Source organism: Oncorhynchus tshawytscha, linkage group LG13 (assembly GCF_018296145.1).
Source record: "Oncorhynchus tshawytscha isolate Ot180627B linkage group LG13, Otsh_v2.0, whole genome shotgun sequence".
NCBI classification, from domain to species: domain Eukaryota; kingdom Metazoa; phylum Chordata; class Actinopteri; order Salmoniformes; family Salmonidae; genus Oncorhynchus; species Oncorhynchus tshawytscha.
This window is the reverse complement of record NC_056441.1, coordinates 31372703-31400107: the sequence shown is the minus strand read 5'-3', so window position 1 is coordinate 31400107 and position 27405 is coordinate 31372703. Positions and strand designations below refer to the sequence as shown.

General features: G+C 41.9%; 1 protein-coding gene across 1 annotated transcript; it reads right to left on the bottom strand.

Annotated features, from left to right (window-relative positions):
• Positions 1-4035: 4035 nt before the first annotated feature.
• On the bottom strand, positions 4036-26949 carry dus3l (dihydrouridine synthase 3-like (S. cerevisiae)). The gene is made up of 16 exons (XM_024441466.2): positions 26857-26949; positions 26236-26329; positions 16524-16794; positions 15939-16314; positions 15420-15502; positions 15108-15197; positions 14882-14923; positions 14418-14570; positions 13483-13599; positions 13297-13362; positions 13033-13143; positions 12815-12911; positions 5791-5866; positions 5160-5348; positions 4753-4881; positions 4036-4353 (listed from the first exon to the last, which is right to left on the bottom strand). The coding sequence occupies exons 2-16, from the start codon at positions 26319-26321 to the stop codon at positions 4281-4283; spliced, it is 1959 nt and encodes a 652-aa protein (XP_024297234.1). The 5' UTR covers positions 26322-26329; positions 26857-26949; the 3' UTR covers positions 4036-4280.
• Positions 26950-27405: the final 456 nt, after the last annotated feature.

Genomic DNA, 27405 nt, shown 5'->3' with positions numbered 1-27405 from the left:
ACAATTCCAGTGGGCCTTTAAAATTCCAGAAAATTATGTGATGGCTTTAGAAGTAAAATAAGAATTTGAATTTGAAAATAAAAAATTGTTCTTAACTGACTTGCCTAGTTAAATAAAGGTAAAATACAATTAAAAATAATCTTCTGATAGGCTAACTGACATCATTTGAGTCAATTGGAGGTGTACCTGTGGATGAATTTCAAGGCCTACCTTCAAACTCATTACCTCTTTGCTTGACATCATGGGAAAATCAAAAGAAATCAGCCAAGATCTCAGAAGAAAAACTGTAGACCTCCACAAGTCTCACTCATCCCAGGGAGCAATTTCCAGACACCTGAAGGTACCACGTTCATCTGTAGAAACAATAGTACGTAAGTATAAACGACATCGGACCACAAACCCGTCTTACCGTTCAGGAAAGAGACGCGTTCTGTCTCCTTGAGATGAACATACTTTGGTGCGAAAAGTGCAAATCAATCCCAGAACAACAGCAAAGGACCTTGTGAAGATGCTGGAGGAAAAAGGTACAAAAGTATCTATATCCACAGTAAAACGAGTCCTTTATTGACATAACCTGAAAGGCCGCTCAGTAAGGAAGAAGCCACTGCTACAAAACCGCAACACAAAAGCCAGACTATGGTTTGCAACTGTACATGGGGACAAAGACGTCCTCTGGTCTGATGAAAAAAAAATATAACTGTTTGGCCATAATGACCACCGTTATGTTTGGAGGAAAAAAGGGTGGGCTTGCAGCTGAAGACCACCATCCCAACCACAGGGGTGGCAGCATCATGTTGTGGGGGTGCTTTGCTGCAAGAGGGACTGGTGCACTTCACAAATTTGATGGCATCATGAGGTAGGAAAATTATGTGGATATATTGAAGAAACATCTCAAGACATCAGTCGGGAAGTTAAAGCTTGGTCGCAAATGTGTCTTCCAAATGGACACTGACCCCAAGCATACTTCCAAAGTTGTGGCAATTAAGGACAACAAAGTCACGGTATTGGAGTGGTCATCACAAAGCCCTGACCTCAATCCTATAGAAGATTTGTGGCTCAGTTACACCAGCTCTGTCAGGAGGAATGGGCCAAAATTCACCCAACTTATTGTGGGAAGCTTGTGGAAGGCTACCCAAAACATTTGACCCAAGTTAAACAATTTAAAGGCAATACTACCAAATATTAATTGAGTGTATTGTAAACGTCTGACCCACTGGGAATGTGATGAAAGAAATCAAATCTGAAATAAATCATTCTCTCTACTATTATTCTGACATTTCACATTCTTTAAATAAAGTGGTGATCCTATCTGACCTAAGACATGGAATTTTTATTGTTAAAAACCGAGTTGAAATGTATTTCGCTAAGGTATACGTAAAAGTCAGACTACATCTGTATATTTATACCCTCCTACTAGGCGGAGTGAAATCCTTGCACATCTATACAGCCAATGCATCTCTGTTGCTAGTCAGGAGCTTAACTGGTTCCTCTCATTGGTGTAGACTCCTGCTAGAATCATCATGGGTGAGTAAATATGTGTGTGTGATAGGAGAGACTGTTCCTCCTCAGTAATCTAGTATGGTACTGTAACGGTACAGCGCATTCGTTAAGTATTCAGACACCTTGACTTTTTCCACATTTTGTTACGTTACATCCTTACTCTAGAATTTATTAAATTAAATTGTTTTCCTCATCAATTTACATCCAATACCCCATAAAGACAAAGCAAAAGCAGGCTTTTAAAAATGTGTATAAATGTAAAAAAATATATATATATTAAAAAACAAAAACCTTATTTACAATTCGTTTTCTGACACTTTGCTGTGAGACACAAAATTCAGCTCAGGTGCATCCTGTTTCCATTGATCATCCTTGAGTTGTTTCTACAACTTGATTAGAGTTCACCTGTGATAAATTCAATTGATTGGACATGATTTGTAAAGGCACACAAATGTATATACAGTGCCTTGCGAAAGTATTCGGCCCCCTTGAACTTTGCGACCTTTTGCCACATTTCAGGCTTCAAACATAAAGATATAAAACTGTATTTTTGTGAAGAATCAACAACAAGTGGGACACAATCATGAAGTGGAACGACATTTATTGGATATTTCAAACTTTTTTAACAAATCAAAAACTGAAAAATTGGGCGTGCAAAATTATTCAGCCCCCTTAAGTTAATACTTTGTAGCGCCACCTTTTGCTGCGATTACAGCTGTAAGTCGCTTGGGGTATGTCCCTATCAGTTTTGCACATCGAGAGACTGACATTTTTTCCCATTCCTCCTTGAAAAACAGCTCGAGCTCAGTGAGGTTGGATGGAGAGCATTTGTGAACAGCAGTTTTCAGTTCTTCTTTAGTTATTTCTTTATGTTTGAAGCCTGAAATGTGGCAAAAGGTCGCAAAGTTCAAGGGGGCCGAATACTTTCGCAAGGCACTGTAAGGTCCCACAGTTGACAGTATATGTCATAGCAAAAACCATGCCATTAGATCTAACAAATTAACCGTAGAGTACCAAAAAATGTCTGCAGCATTGAAGGTCCCAAGAACACAGTGGCCTCCATCATTCTTAAATGGAAAAAATATGGAACGACCAAAACTCTTCCTAGAGGGGCCTTAGTCAGAGAGGTGACCAAGAACCCGATGGTCACTCTGACAGAGCTCCAGAAATCCTCTGTGGAGATGGGAGAAACTTCCAGAAGGACAACAATCTCTGCAGCGCTCCACCAATCAGGCTTTTGTGATAGGGTGGCCAGATGGAAGCCACTCCTCAGTAAAAGGCAGTGGTGGAAAAAGTACCCAATTATCATACTTGAGTAAAAGTAAAGATAGTTTAATAGAAAATGACGAGTAAAAGTCTAAAAGTATTTGGTTTTAAATATACTTAAGTATCAAAAGTAAATGTAATTGCTAAAATATACTTAAGTATCAAATGTAAAAGTAGGAATCATTTAAAATTCCTTATAATTAAGTAAACGAGACATCACAATTGTGTGTTATTTTTAAATGTATGGATAGCCAGGGGTATACTCCAACACTCAGACAATATACAAACAAAGTATTTGTGTTGAGTCAGTCTGCCAGATCAGAAGCATTAGGGATGACCAGGAATGTTCTTTTGATAAATGTGTGAAATGTCCCACTTTCTGTCCTGCAACGCATTTCAAATTTAACTTTTGGGTGTCAGGGAAAATGTATAACTTTTACATCTCTACATTCCTAATATAAATAGTAAAGTACAGATACCCAAAAAAACGACTTAAGAGATGGCGGAGTTATGATAAATTAGAAAATCAGATTTTACGTGTCCATTTAAATGCTTTGTAAATACACTCCACAAATGGTCAATCAACTTGAAACTGTTTATACATCAAATACATTACAATAATGAACCATGTTCCGTTTTGCGTTGATATCTTTTAAAAAAAAATCTAACAATTAACTGTTTTGACTATGTAACACTAATGCTTAAAATAAATCATATCAAATCTTCTCATGGACTAAAATTCAGATTCACTCCAAATTTGGTCCCTGGACTAGTCACAATAGTCCCTAAAGAGAAAATAACGTTGATACATTCAAAGATGGCCACTCTATACCAGGAGATTAGCATTTTAGCACATACGGCAAAATATTCTCCCGAACCATACGACCAAATTGGAACGTCTAAATTAACTTAGTTTGAGAAAAGCAAAGGGATTGGTCAAAAGATGACTGAGTTATTGACAAAATTCTGACTATCTGTCCATTTAAACCACTGTATATCCACTACACAGTGGCCTACCAATTTGAAACTTGTCATAGCCATTAAGAACATGCGTAACATGAACCACACTGCATTTGGTATTGATATCTCAAAAAACAAAACTATTAACAACTCATTCTTTGCAAATGTAATGCTAATATTCAAAGTCATCTGCAATCCTCTTCTCATGACTCATGTCAGATTCACACGAAGACAGTTGTATGTTAAACGAGAGAATCAAAACTCAAACAAACAAACATACTAATGTAAAAACTTCAGAAAAGATCAAAGTTGTATTTTAGATGTATTTTATTCCATATACAGTATTTATTTGGTGCAATGGTAAAACAAATACATCTCCAAGTAAAAGAAACACACCACTCCAAACAAAGTTGAAATAAATCATTTACGTAATTTTTAAATTACTTGTGTATTACTCATGTAATAGGTATATTCAGGACTGCTGACTTGAATGGAAATAAAATTGACAAAAGCTTTGCCTTCATAACTTTTTGTTGAGCATTCATACACAAAATTCATTTGTAAGCATTTGCCTTATGCTTGGGCAGAAAGTTGAAATTCTTGGGTACAGGTCCAAGCAGCATTTCACTGTGGAGAAGGGGAAAAAGACCATTATTAAAACCCCCTTTTCCATGAAACTATTCAGCATGCTGTGTGTAATTAGAACCGATATTCAGCCTGTATAAATACATTAGTATAGAGGTAGTCTATACTAATTCAAACCAACTGAGAGATGCTAATGGGACTATTTTTTTAAGTGCATTAACACACTCATCTTATTGGCTGGTTAAGCTAAAAGCCACCATATAAAAGCCCTCAAGAATATGGATTGAGACACGAGACATTGCTCTTGCAACCTCCTACTATGCTATTTTTAATTGGAAGCTTCAACTACTGAGAATGATTCAAGAGGTCAGTGTGAATGAAAACCAGCATACACTGGCAGCCATAAGAACCTAGGTTAGGATAAGCAATAGTGATCTTCACCTGATCTTGATCCAGTCCCCTACGTGTTGACTGGCCATGAGAGACTCCAGGTAGTCCCTGCCCATGTAGTAGGGTGGTCGCTCGTTGATCCTCTGGGGCACTTGTTCCAGCAGCCCAACTGGTATGTACCTATAAAGGAGAGAGGGTAAGATTGACATGTCCACATTAAATGTGTTACGGTGTTAATGTTTAATAAAGAACATTTTGAATTGGTTGAATTCTAGGTTTGTGAAAGACGGTAAATAAGGAGAAAAAAAGATTTGGCAGCCCTGCAGGTTCTCGTTTGTCTTCACCTACATCAACATATTGATCAACCTATAAAGCACTAAAACAACTATTGTGTATGTTTCTAAGCATTATTACAGTGTGAATACCACCTGATACTTCATGCCTATACGAGTACCCACCTGCACATGAAGGACAGCCATTCCAGCAAGAAGTTCCTGGTCTTCTCCAGGCCTTGGGTGTCCGAGCCCCAGTGCTCCAGGCCGTAGTGGGTGAAGTCCCTAAGGACATCCAACCGCTCGCTGGACGAGATGTCCCAGTCCCGCCTCTCCTTGATCTCTGTGAAAACCCAGGGCTTGATGAGCGCGCCCCTGCCCGAGAGAAAAAGTATTACAACTAGAGCTGGAGTCGATTAAGGCAGGGGTTCTCAAACCTCCTCTGAGACCACAGCTGTTCCATGTATTTGAACTATTCACTGCTAACACACCTGATTCAAATGGTCAACTAATTATCAGCCCTTGACTAGATGAATCAGGTGAGTTCAGGGCTACAACAAGATTGTGAAATGTCATGGGGGTCCCTGAGGAGAGGTTTGAGAACCACTGAGATAAGAGCCTGAATCTAAGGTGCTTCCCATCTCAAATCAACCCATAGCCCTTCATCAAGCCTCCCTACGCACTTCATTAGATCTGAAAGGGTTGGATAAAAAGTAAGCTATATGTTATCCACTCATCCTATCAGAGCGCACTACTCTGATCAGTCAAATTGTGTGAAATCAAAAGCATGTCTATTCTTTTCCATTAAGATACCAACCTTGCCAGCATTATACCCGAAACTTCAGTCTCTCTAGCCTTCATGGCATCATAATAAGACAAAATGTCTCCATTACCTGCATATAAGAGAGATGAGGTTTAACAGGTGCACACACAAACACACAGAAAGAAAAACACGCACAAACACACTAACTTTGTGAGATTGAGACGCCACCCGTCCTCCATTACCAAGCATACTACTTGCCAATGTTCAATCATTAAAGAATTAACTTAGTGAACTTAAGATCGAGGACCTCCTTCCAAATGGACATCAGATTCTACAACATACTTTGCTTTCCTCCGGCATACAAACTGATTATATACAACCAGTGGGTTTTACAGTTCATTGAGCGGATAGGAAGCGGGTTCTCTCTGGCAAGAACAAATGCTTTATGACCAATAACAAGTGGTCCCACGGGGGAAACGTACAGGAACTTCCGAGCTTCTGCTCTCCCGACTTGTAATACATGTCGCCCTGTTTAGATTCTGAGAGAGTTCTCCGGGATTATAACCATGTATGTGTAAGTCCCGCCCCAAGCAGACACCAAAAATGCTCTCAAAGATCTTCATTGGACCCTGAAAAAGATGGCGACCACATAACCGGAGGCAGCATTTGTCGCAGTGGACATGAACTAAATCAAATCAATGTTTGTCACATGCGCCAAATACAACAGTATAGTGTATTGATTACGTACAGGCCCTAACCAACAGTGTGATTTTTAAGTTAAAAAATAGGTATTAGGATAACAACAGATGAGTAAAGAAATAAATACAACAGTAAAAAGAGTGAAAAATAACAGTAGCGAGGCAATAACAGTAGCGAGGCTATATACAGGCACCGGTTAGTCAGGCTAATTTAGGTATTATGTACATGTACAGTGGGGAGAACAAGTATTTGATACACTGCCGATTTTGCAAGATTTCCTACTTACAAAGCATGTAGAGGTCTGTCATTTTTTATCATAGGTACACTTTAACTGTGAGAGACGCAATCTAAAACAAAAATCCAGAAAATCACATTGTATGATTTTTAAGTCATTCATTTGCATTTTATTGCATGACATAAGTATTTGATCACCTACCAACCAGTAAGAATTCCGGCTCTCACAGACCTGTTAGTTTTTCTTTAAGAAGCCCTCCTGTTTTCCACTCGTTACCTGTATAAAAGACACCTGTCCACACACTCAAACAGACTCCAACCTCTCCACAATGGCCAAGACCAGAGAGCTGTGTAAGGACATCAGGGATACAATTGTAGACCTGCACAAGGCTGGGATGGGCTACAGGACAATAGGCAAGCAGCTTGGTGAGAAGGCAACAACTGTTGGCTCTATTATTAGAAAATGGAAGAAGATCAAGATGGCAGTCAATCACCCTCAGTCTGGGGCTCCATGCAAGATCTCACCTCGTGGGGCATCAATGATCATGAGGAAGGTGAGGGATCAGCCCAGAACTACACGGAAGGACCTGGTCAATGACCTGAGGAGAGCTGGGACCACAGTCTCAAAGAAAACCACTAGTAACACACTACGCCGTCATGGATTAAAATCCTGCAGCGCACGCAAGGTCCCCCTGCTCAAGCCAGCGCATGTCCAGGCCCGTCTGAAGTTTGCCAGTGACCATCTGGATGATCCAGAGGAGGAATGGGAGAAGGTCATGTGGTCTGATGAGACAAAAATAGAGCTTGGTCTAAACTCCACTTGCCGTGTTTGGAGGAAGAAGGATGATTACAACCCCAAGAACACCATCCCAACCGTGAAGCATGGAGGTGGAAACATCATTCTTTGGGGATGCTTTTCTGCTAAGGGGACAGGACGACTGCACCGTATTGAGGGGAGGATGGATGGGGCCATGTATCGCAAGATCTGGGCCAACAACCTCCTTCCCTCAGTAAGAGCATTGAAGATGGGTCGTGGCTGGGTCTTCCAGCATGACAACGACCCGAAACACACAGCCCGGGCAACTAAGGAGTGGCTCCGTAAGAAGCATCTCATGGCCCTGGAGTGGCCTAGCCAGTCTCCAGACCTGAACCCAATAGAAAATCTTTGGAGGGAGCTGAAAATCCGTATTGCCCAGCAACAGCCCCGAAAGGATCTGGAGAAGGTCTGTATGGAGGAGTGGGCCAAAATCCCTGCTGCAGTGTGTGCAAACCTGGTCAAGAACTACAGGAAACGTATGATCTCTGTAATTGCAAACAAAGGTTTCTGTACCAAATATTAACTTCTGCTTTTCTGATGTATGAAATACTTATGTCATGCAATAAAATGCTAATTATTTACTTAAAAATCATACAATGTGATTTTCTGGATTTTTGTTTTAGATTCCGTCTCTCACAGTTTAAGTGTACCTACGATAACAATTACAGACATGCTTTGCAAGTAGGAAAACCTGCAAAATCAGCAATGTATTAAATACTTGTTCTCCCCACTGTAGGTATGGTTAGAATGCCCACGCATATATGATAAACAGAGAGTAGCATAAAGGAGGGGGTTGGCAGGTGATGGGTGGCGGGACACAATGCAAATAGCCCGGGTAGCCAATGTGTGAGGGCACCAGTTAGTCGGGCTAATTGAGGTAGTATGTACATTAATGTATAGTTAAAGTGACTACGCATATCTGATAAACAGAGCTGCAGCAGTGTAAAAGAGGGGTTGAGGGAGGGACAATGCAAATAGTCCAGGTAGCCATTTGATTACTTGTTCAGGAGTATTATGGCTTGGGGGTAAAAACTGTTGAGAAGCCTTTTGGTCCTAGACTTGCCGCTCCAGTACCGCTTGCCATGCGGTAGTAGAGAGGACATTCTATGATTGGGGTGGCTGGGGTCTTTGATAAATTTTAGGGCCTTCCTCTGACACCGCCTGGTGTAGAGGTCCTGGATGGCAGGCAGCTTAGCTCCAGTGATGTACTGGGCCATACGCACTACCCTCTGCAGTGCCTTGCGGTCGGAGGCCGAGCAGTTACTGTACCTGGCAGTGATGCAACCAGTCAGGATGCTCTCGATGTTGCAGCTGTAGAACCTTTTGAGGATCTGAGTACCCATGCCAAATCTTTTTCGTTTCCTGAGGGGGAATAGGCTTTGTCGTGCCCTCTTCACGACTGTCTTGGTGTGTTCGGACTATTCTATTTGTTGGTGATGTGGACGCCATGGAACTTGAAGCTCTCAACCTGCTCTACTACAGCCCTGTCGATAAGAATGGGGGCGTGCCCTGTCCTCCTTTTCCTGTAGTCCACAATCATCTCCTAAGTCTTGGTCATGTTGAGGAACAGGTTGTTATTCTGGCACCACCCGGTAGGGTCTCTGACATGCTCCCTATAGGCTGTCTCGTCGTTGTCGGTGATCAGGCCTACCACTGTTGTGTCGTCTGTAAACGTAATGATGGTTTTGGAGTCGTGCCTGGCCATGCAGTCGTGGGTGAACAGGGAGTACAGGAGAGGACTGAGCACACACCCCTGTGGGGCTCCAGTATTGAGGATCAGGGTGGCAGATGTGTTGCTACCTACCCTCACCACCTGGGGGCAGCCTGTAAGGAAGTTCAGGATCCAGTTGCAGAGTGAGGTGTTTAGTCCCAGGGACCTTAGCTTAGTGATGAGCTTTGTGGGCACTATGGTGTTGAACACTGAGCTGTAGTCAATGATTAGCATTCTCACATAGCTGTTCCTTTTGTCCAGGTGGGAAAGGGCAGTGTGGAGTGGAATAGAGATTGCGTCATCTGTGGATCTGTTTGGGCAGTATGCAAATTGGAGTGTGTCTAGGGTTTCTGGGATAATAGTGTTAATGTGAGCCATTAACATTCTTTCAAAGCACTTCATGGCTACGGACGTGAGTGCTACGGGTCTGTAGTCATTTAGGCAGGTTGCCTTAGTGTTTTTGGGCACAATGTTGGCATTACAGACTCAATCAGGGACATGTTGAAAATGTCATTGAAGACACCTGCCAGCAGGTCAGCACATGCCCGGAGCACACGTCCTGGTAATCCATCTGGCCCCGCGGCCTTGTGCATGTTGACCTGTTTAAAGGTCTTACTCACAGCAGTTACAGAGAGGAACAGCTGATGCTCTCATGCATGCCTCAGTGTTGCTTGTCTTGAAGCGAGCATATAAGTGATTTAGCTCGTCTGGTAGGCTCCTGTCACTGGGCAGCTCGTGGCTGTGCTTCCCTTTGTAGTCTGTAATAGTTTGCAAGCCCTGCCACATAAGACGAGCGTCGGAGACGGTGTAGTACGATTCAATCTTAGCCCTGTATTGGCGCTTTGCCTGTTTGATGGTTCAACAGAGGGCATAGCAGGATTTCTTATAAGCATATGGGTTAGAGCCCCACACTTTGAAAGCGGCAGCTCTACCCTAAAGCTCAGTGCGAATGTTGCATGTAATCTATGGCTTCTGGTTGGGGTATGTATGTACAGTCACTGTGGGGGGAGACGTCCTTGATGGACTTATTGATAAAGCCAGTGACTGATGGGGTGTTGTCCTCAAAGCCATCGGAAGAATCCCGGAACATATTTACCAAATGGAGGACGAGGGAGCGCTTTGTATGCATCTGTGTGGAGTACAGGTGATCTAGAATTTTTTCCCCTCTGGTTTCACATTTAACATGTTGACAGAAATGAGGTAAAACTGATTTAAGTTTCCCTGCATTAAAATCCCCAGCCACTAGGAGCACCGCCTCTGGGTGAGTGGTTTCCTGTTTGCTTCTTTCCTTATGCAGCTGACTGAGTACAGTCTTAGTGCCAGCATCCGTCTGTGAAGGTAAATAAACAGCCACGGAAAGTATGGATGAAAACTCTTGGCAAATTGTGTGGTCTACAGCTTATCATAAGATACTCTACTTCAGGCGAGCAAAATCTAGAGACTTTAGATTTTGTGCACCAGCTGTTGTTTACAAATATGCACAGACCGCTCCCCCTCGTCTTACCGGAGTGTGCTTTTCTATCTAGCCGTTGCAGCGTATATCCCTTTTGCTGAATATCCATGTCATCATTCAGCCACGATTCCGTGAAACATAACATGTTACAGTTTCTGATGTTCCGTTGGTAAGATATTCGTGATCGTACCTTGTCTAATTTATTGTCCAATGATTGCACGTTGGCAAGTAATATTGACTAACGGCAGCTTTCCCACTCGCCTTCTGCGGAATCTTACGAGGCACCCCACTCTGTGTCCTCTCTACCTGCACCTCTTTCTCTTGCAAATGGCGGATGTCAGCCTTGTCGGGTGTTCGAAGTACATCCTGCTTGTTGAAGAAAAAAAGTCTGTCTAATCCAAGATGAGCGATTGCTCTCCTGATATCCAGAAGCTCTTTTTTTGCCATAAGATACGGTGGCAGAAAATGATGTACAAAATATGTTACAAACACCACACAAAAAAACAATAGCACAATTGGTTAGGCGCCCGTAAAACTGCCGCCATTTCTTCCTGCGCCATTTTCAATTTTTAAGTCCATTTGAAGTCCGTGCTCCTGAATAATCAACACATTGACGGTCCAACACGCGCAAATTCCACACTTGACCACTGCTACACCGCTTTTCGACATGGGTATTAGGCTTTATTCCATCCTCAAATCTGATCACGACTCCATTTTTCTCCTACCCGCCTACATACAAAGACTCAAGAGGGATGTTCCAGTGGTCAGGTCTGTACAACACTGGTCCGATCAATTAGAATCCATGCTCCGAGACCGTTTTGATAACGTGAACCGAAGTATGTTCCAGATTGCCTCTGGGGATAAAATTAATGAATACACCGACTAAAAATGTGATACCAACGATGTCTTTCAAAACTTATCCAAATTAAACAGTGGATAGATGACACCCGTGTCAGGAAACTGAAGAATGGCCATTTATCGTGTTACAGTTGTCAATATGTATATATAATGTAAGGGATAATTAACGAGGGGCTATGCATTCACTGGAAAATAATGACATGGAAGGTGTATGCTAGCGGATTGGAAATAACCTTTCACGGAGTTGCATTATTTCCCAGAGAACGCATAGAGCCCCAAGTTGATTATCCCTTTATACCATGGCTATAATTGAACACATTTACAGCTAGAAATTCATTAATTTGCAGGTAGAAATGTGTTCAACATCCACTGAAGTAGCTAACAAGTTTACGAGTGTTGGATTCTGGGTAAACTTTGAACACTGATTTTCTAGAGACATGATAGATCAGAAGTATGGCATCTGAGGGATGATAATGGTTTTTATATCAGAAGTTAATGGTTATCTGTAGGAGTTAGATGGCTTTGGGAATGTGTAGGGGAGACGGGTGGAGATCTTAGAAACTAACAAGGTCACTGAGGGAGAGAGGGTGATGTTACATTATGTCAGGATATGTTATTGTTAGCCATCAGGGATCCTCTGTGAAGAGAAGAGACAGTCTGGTATCATTAACCATGACAGCCTTGAGTTGGGTAGCAGTGAGCACTTTTGGGTAGAGGTCAGGTTAGATGAAGTGAGAAATAACAGATATAATTAAGGTTCTGTCTATCAACAGAGGTGCATTGGCTGTTCAGTGTGGAGGAGGAGACTCAACCTAGGAGAAAGTGTTAAATATCAGTGCTTGTGTGAAATGTGATGTCTGAATACAGCTGTGTCGACCCTTTGGGAACAATTAAACTTGGTTAAGCTTCTCTAGTGTCCGCGAGTTATTTACTCTGAAAAATAAGAACCTAACACTAGATAGCGACAGTAGTTGCCTTAGTAACCAAACCATCAGTCCTAGCTTGCCATTACGAAAATCGAATTCAACAACGCCAATGTTTTCAATTAGACATCTTCTTTCAAAAGCAGCTCAAACATGTAAGAACTATATAAGCCACTGAATTCTACCTTGCAAATACACTGCTTTATATAGAAATAATGCATGCTCTAGAATGACCTTCAAGCCAATCAGAAATTAGTATTCAACAATGCCAGTTTTTATTGTTTCATTCACTTCACTTTGACCTGCACTGTTGAATTTCCCTGTACCTTGCTAGATTTCCAACCCTGTGCATGTGACTAATAAACTCTCTAAATCCTACTTACCAAAGAGTGGGATGGGGCTGGCGAGTTGGGAGCAGGTATTGATGTAGTCCCAGTCAGCTGACTTAGTATAGCGCTGTTCCCTGGACCTGCCATGCAACTGCATAGAGACTTGAAATTACTCTTATGCTACACATCCCTGCCTGTGACGAAACCAACACAGAACAGTTAACTTAGGCTAGATCGATTTAGGATCCAGCATTACATTCTGACAGACGTACCGTGATCATGGACACCCCCCACTTCTTCATCTCTGGGATGAGTTTATGTGCGATGTTGGCCTTCTCCTGAACGCCGGTACGAATCTTGACAGTCAAAGGGACATCCAGAACCTGAGGAAAGAACAACAAAGTCCCTTTACATACCAGACCTGAGTTCAAGTAATATTTGTTTTCTTTCAAATGCTTTGAGGGTTTTATTGAGCCTGCATTAGTGCAACATCTCCAATACCATAGCTGAGCAAATAAGGAATTCGCATCACTTACAGAGTTCATTCCTCGGATGATTTGCTCAAACTTGTTGGTGCGCGTCATCAGCCCACATCCTCCGCCCTAAAGAAAGGGAAAGGAAGATCATACTAATCATGTTTTAGAGGGCTGGTTTCCCAGACACATTAAGACAAATCCTGGACTAAAAAGTAATCTCAATGGAGAATGTCCAGAAGATTACACCTTCTTGTATACAAGGTCAATAGGACACCCAGAGTTGATGTCCACAAAGTCCACGTCGATTTTGTTGTTGAGTAGCTCTGCACATCTGGTCATTGTGTCAGGAAAGCATCCCTCCACCTAAAAATGTAAATTATCAGACTTCAAGTACGGACCAAGCTAGAATCCTTAGTTGCTATATATATATATATACTGTATATATTTTCTTATAAATGAATGATAAACCATTGATTCTTAAATAATATAAATTGTAAAGGCCTCATGAGTTTAGTTCAACTGTCGCACCTCATCAGAACCCAAAATATAAGCTTGTGTTACTCCAACGTTTGTAAACCATGTCAATTTAAACAAACACTGTATAGCCCTAAAACATGGTTAAAACTATAAAGATATTATTTTATAATAATTTTGACATCATGGATGGTCAGTGCTTCCATCCATAGCTCGGTCTATGAATTTAGACCCATTCCTCAGCATTTTTACCAAACATAGGTGGGGTGATGCTTTGTTATCGCTTCAATTAAGGATTCTACCTTTAAAATTGAACCGTTTCAAAGATCTTTACTTTGGGCTCAAATACCCTGGATGTTCAATCTAAAATGATGGACTAAGATAATCCCCATCTTCCCCATTAATTCAGGATTGAGGTAAATAGCTAGATCTACGCAAATGAGGGACATAGGACTAAACTCATAGGAATAAAAAAAAATGGCTGATAGGAATAAAAAAAAATGGCTGACAAATTTAGGCGTGATCTACTACCACTTCTATCACTTTTAAAACCGCCATGGGGTGGAACAAGCTCAAGCACACTGCCCAGAACAGAGTACAATGAAGTGGAGATATCCCTGGGGAGCAATGGGCATAAGTATGTATTCAGATGTAAAAAAAAAAAAAATTTAATTTAAAAAATCCTAGCACTTTCAGCCTGTTCTAACCTGCACGCCGAAAAGGTCCTCGCTCTCATGTCTCTTGAGGAGCGCCCATTCGGACGACTGGCCCTGCAGCAGGTTGGTACACATGGCCATCTCTCCACATGTAATGTCGGCGCCGAATCGTTTGCATATACGACGGAAAGGCAGGTTTCCACACTGAGACAAATGTATTCATTTTATTAGATCATTCTAAAATACATAATGCAGAAAACAACAATACACACATAAAAAAATCATAGATTATATCTAACAAAGTCACTTATTTTCATTCTGGTCCTCTTTGGTGTATGAAATATCAAGCCATTAGTGTGTGCACATTGGGTCGCTTTCCCAAACCCAAAACAACATTATTCCTGGACTAAGAAACCCTATTAAAAAGAGATTTTCAGTTGAGCATGGGTTTCAGTCCAGGAGTAGGATTAATCAGTCTGGGAAAGTGACCAATTCTGTTCCAAGGACCGACTTACCGTTGTTAAGGGAGCAAGATACAGCTTGTCTTTGAAGTCCACCTTTAGGAAGAATAAAAACAATGATTTCTATTCATAACGTTACTATTTAGTTTATACAATGTCTTAATATTAAAAATGGGCCGTTAATATTTAAATGAGCTTAATATACAAAGTGCCACTCAGATGCCCGACATGCAAGACAAAATACCTAGCACTGTGTTTAAGTCAAGTGGCTCAAACATACCTGCTTCTTTTCACATTGTCGTAACTTTATAACATCAGCATCAGTCAACGGCCCAATGGTTTTCACTAGAGCCAGGTTCTCCTGGCTAACCTGCAATTTTCCAAAAGGTAAACAACTTGAGGAAAAACTTCTAGCCACCATACAGTAAATCCCAAAATAGCATAGATCTATTTATTATATTTGCCAGCCAGGCAGTTTTTCCCTTGTCACTGTCAACTCTAATTACTTTTTGAAGATTAAGATCCAGGTTGCTGTTCAGCGCTTTGTGACAAATGTAGTAGTAGTTGTAGAGTAATAGTGTTGCTACAGTACCTCAGTTCCCTGGTTGTCTGTTGTTTGTGGTTTCTCCCCTTCAGAACACTGAGAGTGCACCACCGCTGAACAACAGTTATCAACTAAGGGAGATAAAACATTGAACTATCAGAATAATTATCATCAACACTTGATTAGGGTGAAAATCAGATTATATAATAGCTGAATTAATCAATTTAATGTATTCTAACACCATCTCTGCACCTGACAAGTCTTTACAAACAGTAAAGCCACTTGAAATGCAGTTTGGCTTTGAGAGTGGTACACAAAGAAAACTGTCCAAACAAAAAATATGTTCTGCAACTAAAAACAGTGAAATTCCTGCGAATATCAGTTGCAAAACCACCAGGGATGTATTCACTAGTAACCAAACAGAAGCAAATAGAGAGGGACCTACCGGAATTTGCTAATATAAACTCTTGTTTCGTTGCAAAACTTTTTGCTACCGTGTATGACTAATGAATATAACCCAGGCGACATATTGCTTCCACAAAATGGCAGACCCCGCCGAGGCTTTACCGTTCTCTGCTGTTGCAGCCTTTTTCCAGCCCTCTCCTGCTTTGTGTCCGCCTTTGAAAACGGTCTTCATGTAGGCGTCAGACGCTGTAAAGGGGACCACCTTCTTGCGGAGGCGCCACTGCAGGTCCTTGTCCAGGCTATTCCTCACGGGTGTTCTCCCCTCCATGGCTTTCACACGCTCCTCGTTAGCCAGGTTTTTTAGGTCAGCGCTGATGTGGGCCCGGGCGAATCGGCAGCTCAAGCCGTAGTGGCACTTCCCGAAGGTGTCATAGAGGTAGCAGTGCTCTCCAACGTCAGCGGGCTTTAAGGCCATGTACTCAGCAACATCATGGATGAACTTGCATTTGTCGCCGTAGACACATTTGGTCTCACGCTCCTGGGGCAGTTCAATGAGAAAATAGAAAAAACAATTTGGTGTTGATAAACAATTAGGTCTACAGGAAACTCAATTGAGCATGCTCCTGATAGGTAAAGGAAAAACACATTATTGAAATTACTTGGGGGGGGGGTTTCAAACATGGCAAGTCCCAGGTTGCATGAAAAGTAGTTGGCCCTTTCATCTAGTCGCTAAAGTGACAATCCTACCTGAATTATGGAAGGACACAGTCGTCTGTTGTCGTAGCTTGTGGGTTTCATATGCGGCCTAGACTTGTTCTGTCCTCGCATTCGCTTGCTGTCCCGTTTCCTCGTCCTCTCCTGCTCATCCGGGTCCACTTTAAATTTTTTCTCTTGAGGCTCTTCCAGAGAGTCCTCTGTTGTCTCTTTTGGTACTGCATTGTCACTGGCCTTGTCATCGTTAGGACACTTCACTCCAGAGTCCAGTAACTCATGGAACTTTTCTTTGGTTGTGAGAAACCTGAAAACAGAGAATGCTGATCACATTCATATATAATTGATACAATTCAACAAGTAGGCCTAATACGTATAAATTAGGGCTGTCCCCGAATACAAAAAATATTGGTCGGCCGAGAGTCATCTGTTCTTTTGGTCGAAATTTTTAAACGTGAATTTTTCCATATGCAGACACATCCTATGTGTTTTAATCAAATCAACTATACTGAACAAAAATATAAACTCAATTGTTAGTCCAATTTTTTGGAGTTGTGTTGTATTCTAGCTTGAAATATATATAGTGGGGACAACAAGTATTTGATAACCTGCAAAATCGGCAATGTTTCCTACTTACAAAGCATGTAGAGGTCTATACTTTTTGTCATAGGTACACTTCAACTGTGAGAGACGGAATCTAAAACAAAAATCCAGAAAATCACATTGTATGATTTTTAAGTAATTCATTTGCATTTTATTGCATGACATAAGTATTTGATACATCAGAAAAGCAGAACTTAATATTTGGTACAGAAACCTTTGTTTGCAATTACAGAGATCATACGTTTCATGTAGTTCCTTGACCAGGTTTGCACACACTGCAGCAGGGATTTTGGCCTACACCTCCATACAGACCTTCTCCAGATCCTTCAGGTTTCGGGGCTGTCGCTGGGCAATATGGACTTTCAGCTCCTTCCAAAGATTTTCTATTGGGTTCAGGTCTGGAGACTGGCTAGGCCACTCCATGACCTTGAGATGCTTCTTACGGAGCCACTCCTTAGTTGCCCTGGCTGTGTGTTTCGGGTCATTGTCATGCTGGAAGACCCAGCCACGACCCATCTTAGTGTGTTATTAATGGTTTTCTTTGAGACTGTGGTCCCAGCTCTCTTCAGGTCATTGACCAGGTCCTGCCGTGTAGTTCTGGGCTGATCCCTCACCTTCCTCATGATCATTGATGCCCCACGAAGTGAGATCTTGCATGGAGCCCCAGACAGAGGGTGATGGACCGTCATCTTGAACTTCTTCCATTTTCTAATAATTGCGCCAACAGTTGTTGCCTTCTCACCAAGCTGCTTGCCTATTGTCCTGTAGCCCATCCCAGCCTTTTGCAGGTCTACAATTGTATCCCTGATGTCCTTACACAGCTATGGTCTTGGCCATTGTGGAGAGGTTGGAGTCTGTTTGATTGAGTGTGTGGACAGGTGTCTTTTATACAGGTAAGGAGTTCAAACAGGTGCAGTTGATACAGGTAATGAGTGGAGATCAGGAGGGCTTCTTAAAGAAAAACTAACAGGTCTGTGAGAGCCGGAATTCTTACTGGTTGGTAGGTGATCAAATACTTATGTCATGTAATAAAATGCAAATGAATGACTTAAAAATCATACAATGTGATTTTCTGGATTTTTGTTTTAGATTCCATCTCTCACAGTTGAAGTGTACCAATGATAAAAATGACAGACCTCTACATGCTTTGTAAGTAGGAAACCCTGCAAAATCGGCAGTGTATCAAATACTTGTTCTCCCCACTGTACTTATTCATTTTACCATACTAGAACTACTTTACATGTATAATGTTATTGTTAAAACTCATGAATCCTATCGAGAGGGCCAAAGGTTAAAAGTTTGGTTTCAGTCACTGATAAGGTTGGATAGCCGTGGATTAGGGAGGAGTGAGGAATGTTGGCCGAGGTCAGGTCAGATGAAGTGACAAGAAACCGTTCTATTACGCACACACCACCTACGTTCCTGCCTAGCAATAGAGATGTATAGACCGTCTGGATGTCAAATCAAATCACATCACATGCGCCGAATACAACATCTGTAGATGTAACAGTATACCTTCCGTCCTTCTCCTCGCCCCTACCTGGGCTCGAACCAGGGGCCATCTGCATGCATCGACAACAGCCACCCTTGAAGCATCATTAACCACCCTCCTTCGTGGCCCTTTGAGAGCAAGGGGAACAACTACTTCAAGGTCTCAGAGCGAGTGACGTCACCGATTGAAACGCTATTAGCGCGCACCCCGCTAACTAGCTAGCCATTTCACATCGGTTTCATAGACCTTACCGTGAAATGCTTACTTAAAAGCCCTTTATTTCTTGAACTGCATTGTTGGTTCAGGAAATATTTACTAAATAAAGTGAAGTAAAAAATTTAATATAAATTAACAATAAAGAGGCTATATACAGGGGATACCGGTACCGAGTTAATGTGCGGGGGTATAGGTTAAACAAGGTCATTTGTAGAAGTACAGTATCAAGTCAAAAGTTTGGACACACCTACTCATTCCAGGGTTTTTCTTTATTTTTACTATTTTCTACATTGTAGAATAATAGTGAAGATATCAAAACTATGAAATAACACATATGGAATCATGTAGCAACCAAAAAATTGTTTAACAAACCAAAATATATTTAATATTTGAGATTCTTCAAAGTAGCCACCCTTTGCCTTGACAGCTTTGCACACTCTTGGAATTCTCTCAACAAGCTTCATGAGGTAGTCACCTGGAATGCATTTCAATTAACAGTTGTGCCTTGTTAAAAGTTAATTTGTGGAATTTCTTACCTTAATGTGTTTGAGCCTATCAGTTGTGTTGTGACAAGGTAGGGGTGGTATAAAGAAGATTACTTATTTGAGCCATTTTGCCAAATAGGGCAAAGAGAAATGACAGTCCATGAAGGTCAGTTAATCCTGAACATTTCAAGAACTTTGAAAGTTTCTTCAAGTGCCTTCGCAAACACGATCAAGCGCTATGATGAAAATGGTTCTCATGGGTACCGCCACAGGAAAGTAAGACCCAGAGTTACCTCTGCTACAGAGGATAAGTTCATTAGAGTTAACAGCCTCAGAAATTGCTGCCCAAATAAATGCTTCAGAGTTCAAGTAACAGACATCAACTGTTCAGAAGAGACTGCGTGAATCAGGCCTTCATGTTTGAATTTCTGCAAAGAAACTACTACTAAAGGACACCAATAAGAAGAAGGGACTTGATTGGGCCAAGAAACATGAGCAATGGACATGAGACCGGTGGAAATCTGTCCTTTGGTCTGATGAGTCCAAATATGAGATTTTTGGTTCCAAACGCCGTGTCTTTGTGAGATGCAGAGTTGGTGAATGGATGATGTCCGCATGTGCGGTACCCACCGTGAAGCATGGAGGAGGTGGTGTGATGGTGCTTTGCTGGTGACACTGTCAGTGGTTTATTTATAATTCAACTCACACTTAACCAGCATGGCTACCACAGCATTCTGCAGCAAAATTCCATCCCATCATTTGTTTTTCAACAGGACAATGACCCAACACACCTCCAAGATGTGTAAGGGCTATTTGACCAAGAAGGAGAGTGAGGAGTGCTGCATCTAGATGAAATGGCCTCCACAATCACCCAACCTCAACCCAATTGAGATGGTTTGGGATGAGTTGGACCGAGTGAACGAAAAGCAGCCAACAATATGCTCAGCTTATGTGGGACCTCCTTCAAGACTGTTGGAAATTCATTCCAGGTGAAGCTGGTTGAGAGAATGCCAAGAGTGTGCAAAGCAGCCATCAAGGCAAAGGGTGGCTATTTTGAAGAATTTCAAGTATAAAATATATTTGAGGATCTGGGGGTTCATGCCAAATCTTTTCAGTCTCCGGAGGGGGAAAATGTGTAGTCATGCCCTCTTCACGACTGTCTTGGGGTGTTTGTAACATGATAGTTTGTTGGTGAAGTGGACATCAAGGAATTTGAAACACTCGACCCACTCCACTACAGCCCCGTCAATGTGAATGAGAGCATGTTCTGCACCCCTTTTCCTGTAGTCCACCATCAGCTCCTTTGTCTTGCTCACGTTGAGGGTGAGGTTGTTGTCCTTAGCACTACACTCCCAGGACTCAGACCTCTTCCCTATAGGCGGTCTCATCATTGTCAGTGATCTGGCCTACCACTGTTGTGTTGTCAGCAAACTTAATGATGGTTAAGAGTTGTGCTTGGCCAAGCAGTCGTGGGTGAACAGGGAATACAGAAGGGGACTAAGTACGCACCCCTGAGGGGTACCTCGAGACTTCTGTAATATTAGACATTGCGCACCAGCAGTTACTGACAAAAAGACACCACCACCCCTTGTCTTACCATTCATAGCTGTTCTGTCGATGCACGGAAAACCCAGCCAACTGTACATTATCCGTGTTGTCGTTCAGCCACGACTTGGTGAAACAGAAGATATTACAGCTTTTAATGTCCCGTTGGTAGGAGTCTTGAATGCCGATCATCCAGTTCATTCTCCAGTGATTGCACTTTGGCCAATAAAACTGATGGTAGAGGGTTACCCAAATCTCACAAGGCACCCCAACCTCCACCCCCTGTATTTCCATATTTTCTTCACGCGAATTACGGGGATTTGGGCCTGGTCTCAGGGAAACAGTATATCTTTCACGTCAGATTCATTAAAGAAAACATCTTCATCCAGTTTGAGGTGAGTAATCACTGTTCTGATATCCAGAAGCTCTTTTAGGTCATAAGAGATGGTAGCAGCAACACCATGTACAAAATAAGTAACAAAAAATGTGAAAAAAACAAAATAGCACAGTTGGTTAAGAGCATGTAAAACAGCAGCCATCCCCTCTGGCACCATTCCTCTATTAGACAGAAGACTCTATATATAAATACTTGTGCTGATGGAAACATGTCTTTGTCTTCTCAGCTCTTTGACCCAGTGGGTGAATAAACTTGGTTTGAGCTTTGACTAATTGTCCATTAGGTTCTGACACAGAGTGAAAAACTAACAGCTGAAATAAAAGGCCTCAGACATTTTCAATACGCACAACAAAAAGAATAATCAAATTTTATGCACAAATTGTTGTTTCTATCACTGTCAGTGGCCATTTCTCCTTGGTCAAGATAACCCATCCAGCTGACAAGTGTGGCATATCAAGACACTGATTAAACCAATTGATCATTACCCAGGTGTACCTTGTGCTGGGGACATTTAGAAGGCCACAAAAATGTGGTGTGTTGTCACACAACAATGCCACAGATATCACAAGTTTTGAGGGAGTGTGCAATTGGCATGCTGACTGCAGGGATGTCCAACAGAGCTGTTGCCAAATAATTGAATGTTTATTTCTCTACCATAAGCCATTTCCAACATTGTTTTTAGAGAATTTGGCAGTACAACCTACTGGCCTCACAACCGCAGACCACGTTTAACCACGCCAGCCCAGGACCTCCACATCTGCGGCATCGTTTGAGGATGGGGTGCTCAGTTGTAGTTGTGTCTGTAATAAAGTCATTTTGTGGGGGAAAACGAATTCTGATTGGCTGGGCCTGGCTCCCAGTGGGTGGACCTGGCTCCCAAGTGGGTGGACCTATGCCCTCCCATGGCTGCGTCCCTGCCCAGTCATGCAAAATCCATAGATTAGGGCCTAATGAATGTACTTGAATGATTTCATTCTATTAACTGTTACTCAGTAAAATCTTCTAAATTGTTGCATGTTACGTTTATATTTTTGTTCAGTATATATGCACTGAGTGTGTATGACGCTTTGAGGACACATTTGATTGTGCCAGGCCAAGCTCAGACTTGCTGCCCTGTGTTAAAAATGACAGCGAGGGACTGTGTGACTAGCACCTGTTGTCTCTCTCGTCCCTGCTGCAGCGACCACCACAGAAAATCAGTGTTTATCGTGGTGTCCGTGTTACTAAAGCTGCAATATAATTACAGCCATTTCTTAATGAAAATGTATGATCAAAATCCCAAATTTATTTAGGAAAAGCATTCCCTATTACTTCAACCCTTGCTCTCGTCACGTGACACATACATGTAAGGATGTGACAAATAGAGCCTGACTTTAGCATATCACAATCACATGAATAAATTGGTTATAACCAACTATGAACACCGTAACACATGTGATAGCAAAACGGATGCAAATGACATGACAAATCGGGGGAATGTTTGGTTGCTCAGGAGGTAAAGGGAATGTCAGATATAAGGAATAAATTTGACTAGTTGTGGAAAATACTGGAGCAAGTCCTGCATGCCAAACAAGTGCTGTTAGATTACAATATAATTCCGACTGTATTGGAACAATGTAAACACGAAATAAATTATAACCAGTACCAGCTGGCTGGTGTGTTTAAGGACATATTCAATCAATCCCTATCCCAGTCTGATGTCCCCACATGCTTCAAGATGGCCACCATTGTTCCTTTTCCCAAGAAAGCTAAGGTACCTGAACTAAATGACTATCGCCCCATAGCACTCACTTCTTTGATCATGAAGTGCTTTGAGAGACTACTTACTTACTTGTCCCCATGGGGAAATGTTGTTGCAGTGTCATGTACACGTTTAAATTGGCATTTATTACAAAACAAAATGGACAATACAACTTTCATAACAGTTACATAATTCAATAAAAAAAATTTTTTTAAAAGACTAGTCAAGGATCATATCACCTCCACCCTACCTGTCACCCTAGACCCACTCCAATTTGCTTACCGCCCCAATAGGTCCACAGACGATGCAATCGCCATCACACTTCCCTATCCCATCTGGACAAGAGGAATATTTATGTAAGAACGCTGTTCATTGACTACAGCTCAGCATTCAACACCATAGCACCCTCCACACTCATAATTAAGTTTGAGACCCTGGGTCTCAACCCCGCCCTGTACAACTGGGTCCTGGACTTCCTGACGGACCACCCCCAGATGGTGAAGGTAGGGAACAACATCTCTACTCCGCAGATCCTCAACACTGGGGCATAAACAAGGGTGTGTTCTCAGCCACCTCCTGTGCTCCCTGATCACCCATGACTGCCTGGCCATGCACGCTTTCAACTCAATCATCAAGTTTGCAGACGACACAACAGTAGTGGACTTGATTACCAGCAACAACGAGACAACCTACAGGGAGGAGGTGAGGGCCCGCAGAGTGTGGTGTCAGGAAAATAACCTCTCACTCAATGTCAGCAAAGCAAAAGAGATGATCGTGGACTCCAGGAAACAGCAAAAGGAGCACCCCTTATCCACATCGACGGTACAGCAGTGCAGAAGGTGGAAAGTTAAGTTTCTCTGAGTGCATATCACCGACAAGCTGAAATGGTCCACCCACACAGATAGTGTGGTGAAGGCGCAACAGCGCCTCTTCAACCTCAAGAGGCTGAAAAAAATGTGGCTCGTCACCGAAAACCCTCACTAACTTTTACAGGTGCACAATTGAGAGCATCCTGTCGGGCTGTATCACCGCCCATTACGGCAACTTCACTGCCCACAACCGCAGGGCTCTCCAGAGGGTGGTGCGGTCTGCACAACGCGTCACTAGGGGCAAACTACCTGCCCTCCAGGACACCTACAACACCCGATGTCACAGGAAGGTTGTAAAGTTGTCTCGCGCACCTACAGTGCTGGTCATAAAAAAATCTAGCTAGCTCATGGATGCAAACAACATTCTTCCCCAAAAACACAGCAAAAGGACAATCTGTTTCAGTAGCTATACTTAACTAGCTAACTATATAGCTAGGTGTCATCATCTAAAATAACCCTAATTTATAAGACAGTTCTTACTTGATCAACCCATCTATGTGAAGCTAGCCACTAAGGATTAGCCACAATAGTGGACTTAGCAGTTAGCCTTCAAAATAAAGGTATGGCATAATTCTACTATTTGTATATATTTGCCCTTACTGTCAATGACATACTTTTATTTTGAAGGCAAACCACAAATTCCGCTATTGTGCCTAATCCTTATTGTGGCTAACTTCACAATACATAACCGGTCCGGTCGAACCTCACTAGCCAGATGAAGCTAGCTGGATGCTTATAACTTTAGCTTTGGTCAACAGGGTTAAGTAGCTGGCTAGCTATTTATTTTCATGAACTGAAGTTCAATTTCAATAGGCGAACAACAAGTGGCATCCAAGCTAATACTTACAAGGATTCCTAAATCTTTGCTAAGAATAATTTAAATGACTGCAGTTTCTACTGGTCAGTGTTTTCAGGCTGGTTGTATTGGTGCTTTGGTTCTAGCTCGGTACCAAGCTAGCCACCCCAGAAGTTGCAGTCGAGCAAATTATGCTTTATTACCAACGCGGTATTGTAAACACATCGTTTGTGGCCGGTGTTTGCAAACTGTATTTATTTTGACACGCAAAGACCCAAACGGCATTCCATAGTATGTATGTCGTGAAGCTAATATCAGTGACGCTATTACTGTGTAACTCCGGTAGGGCAACATCTGAAAAATAGAGCACTTGGTAGTGTGCACCGGTGCTTGACCAGTCGGCAAATGAATTCCATGATCTTGGCTTGAATGGATTTTGCCTTTAGAGTTGTCTCGCTGAAATGTTCTTACTCTTTCAAATGACTGCTTGACTTTTTGACTGCTCGATCCACACAGCAGACATTGTGGGCTAGGTTAGGAATGCTGTGCTGCACATGTAGCGCAAAATTTTACGTGGTGTCATTACGTCATGTACCTACGTTATATAGGTTAGCAAGTCTGCTTTGACATTAGTTTTGCACATCGGTGTTATACTAGATATCGGTCGATGCCGATGTTGGCATTTTTAGCTAATATCGTCCAATTCCGATATGTTCAAAGATATATCATGCCCCTAAAACTAACACTCAAACAGGCAACACAAGCAGGACCTGTCTTATTTCTGTAGCTAAATATATATGGATGATTTATAGGTCAGGCACAATTAACAGTTAGGCTGTTGATTATAGATCTATTTAAGTTGGTGTTTCCTCTCTCCTCACTTTTCTTAGACAATTAAGGCAAGGGCTGTTTTCTGGTCTCATAACTCCACTGCTGCCTCCGCCGCATTGTTCTCAACACAAATATGCTGGGTGACTTTGCTATTACGCACATAGCAACATGTTTATTTAACAGCGCACTGATGTTTCAGAAGCGCAACCGCTATCAAACGTGGGAGGAAGCGCATTTGTTATAAAATAATATTTGTATTAGTGTTGCACCATTTGTTCTTATGTAAAATAACCATTTACAATTTCAGTAGCACGTCTTAAGGGGAGGGTTTCCCAAACTCAGTCCCGGGGCCTATCCTGGGTGCACGTTAAGTTTTTTGCCCTAGCACTACACAGCTGATTCAAATGATCAAAGCTTGATGATGAGTTGGTTATTTGAGTCAGCTGTGTAGTACTATGGCAAAAACCAAAACATGCACCCAGGGGTGGGGCCAGGTCAGGGAAAACCTTTATTAAGAGTGATCCCCACAGCCACCACAATGGATTAGTCCACTCAGACAAGCGCAAATCAAACTGCTCGACTAAAGAAATCTCAGTCGACCAACTGCCTATCGACCAGTCTTTTTTTTCATTGTATAGTTTCTCTCATTGAAGCCTGTTCTATCAGTACACATGTCAGACTGGTGATGGTCTGGGGCAGGGGTGGCCAATTGTATCCACAGTTGTGTGTACAGGATTTCTTTCCAGCCAAGTAGCAACAGGAAGCACACTTACTGGGTTTTAATGGCAGCTCTGCCTTTATCAGTCCCATTCATCCCATGGCTTTCTGTGGGTATATTTGGGGTTGTCTCGGTCTCCATAACTCCCTCTGAAATAAACATTGCAACATTAGTTGGTAAGTTAGCTAGCACAGTTGCTTGCTTGAACACTTAACGTTAGTCGACACTGGACTCGGATTTTGGCTGGCTTGAACAAGGGTGGTAACTTTACTTAATGCATTATGGCTACTGTAGCTAGCTAGAAAACAATGTCAGCAACAAAATACTACTGCAATGTTGCAGTAGCACATTAGGAAAAGCAACACTCATAGGTCTTATGATTAAATGATACACTTAGAGATAAATCCATGGAAACTTCATGACCAGTACAATTAAGCAAGCGAAGCTACACTTGGCGAGCTGCATTTTATGACAACCCATGCATGACAGCTAGCCGTGCATTGCAGCTAACTAGCAAATCAAGTTAAGCTGCCCGTAACGTTAGCTAACCATGTCGCTCTCGAATAATTATGCGTTGATTAAGTGGAAGAAAGTCATTATACAAAAGTAAAACATCACTAAAACTATGGTAATATACTGAGGTGACAATGCCTGTCCATGAAAAACTGAAGAGTACCTGATAATCCAAAACAAACTAACTACCGCGGCAAGACAATCGACCCGTGCAACACCTTATATCGGTCCGTGTGACGCATTTTCTAAATATTTGGATCCAGGCAAATAAATAATTCCGTTAGAGGTTCAGTTGTCTTCAATCTTGCATATTTATTCATTGATACTATAATGTAAAACATATATATAAAAAATAGTACTGATTTGATTATTAAAACCAACTGTCAATCACTTAGATCATGTCATTTCAGGTAGAGATACCTTACAAAGCAACTACTCTCCTATCTATTTCGCCTGCTTCTATTTCTTTGATGTAGCAGGCTTGACTTGATTTATCTCTAGGAAACTGTGCATTGAGTCAACAATGCAGTTTTAAGAAAAAAGAGATAAGAATAACAAATAAGTAAAGAGCAGCAGTAAATAACAATAGTGGGGCTATATACAGGGTGTACTGGTACAGAGTCAATGTGCAGGGCGCACCGGTGTCGAGGTACTTATGTACATGTAGGTAGAGTTTTTAAAGTGACCATGCATAGATAATAACAGAGAGTAA

Coding starts and splice junctions, on each gene's coding strand:
- dus3l (XM_024441466.2), bottom strand. CDS start 26,321: ATGGAGACCGAGACAACCCCAAATATACCCACAGAAAGCCATGGGATG. Junction 16,315..16,523: donor TGTGTCCTTCCATAATTCAG/GTAGGATTGTCA, acceptor GAACTGCCCCAG/GAGCGTGAGACCAAATGTGT. Junction 15,503..15,938: donor GGCTGCAACAGCAGAGAACG/GTAAAGCCTCGG, acceptor TATCTCCCTTAG/TTGATAACTGTTGTTCAGCG.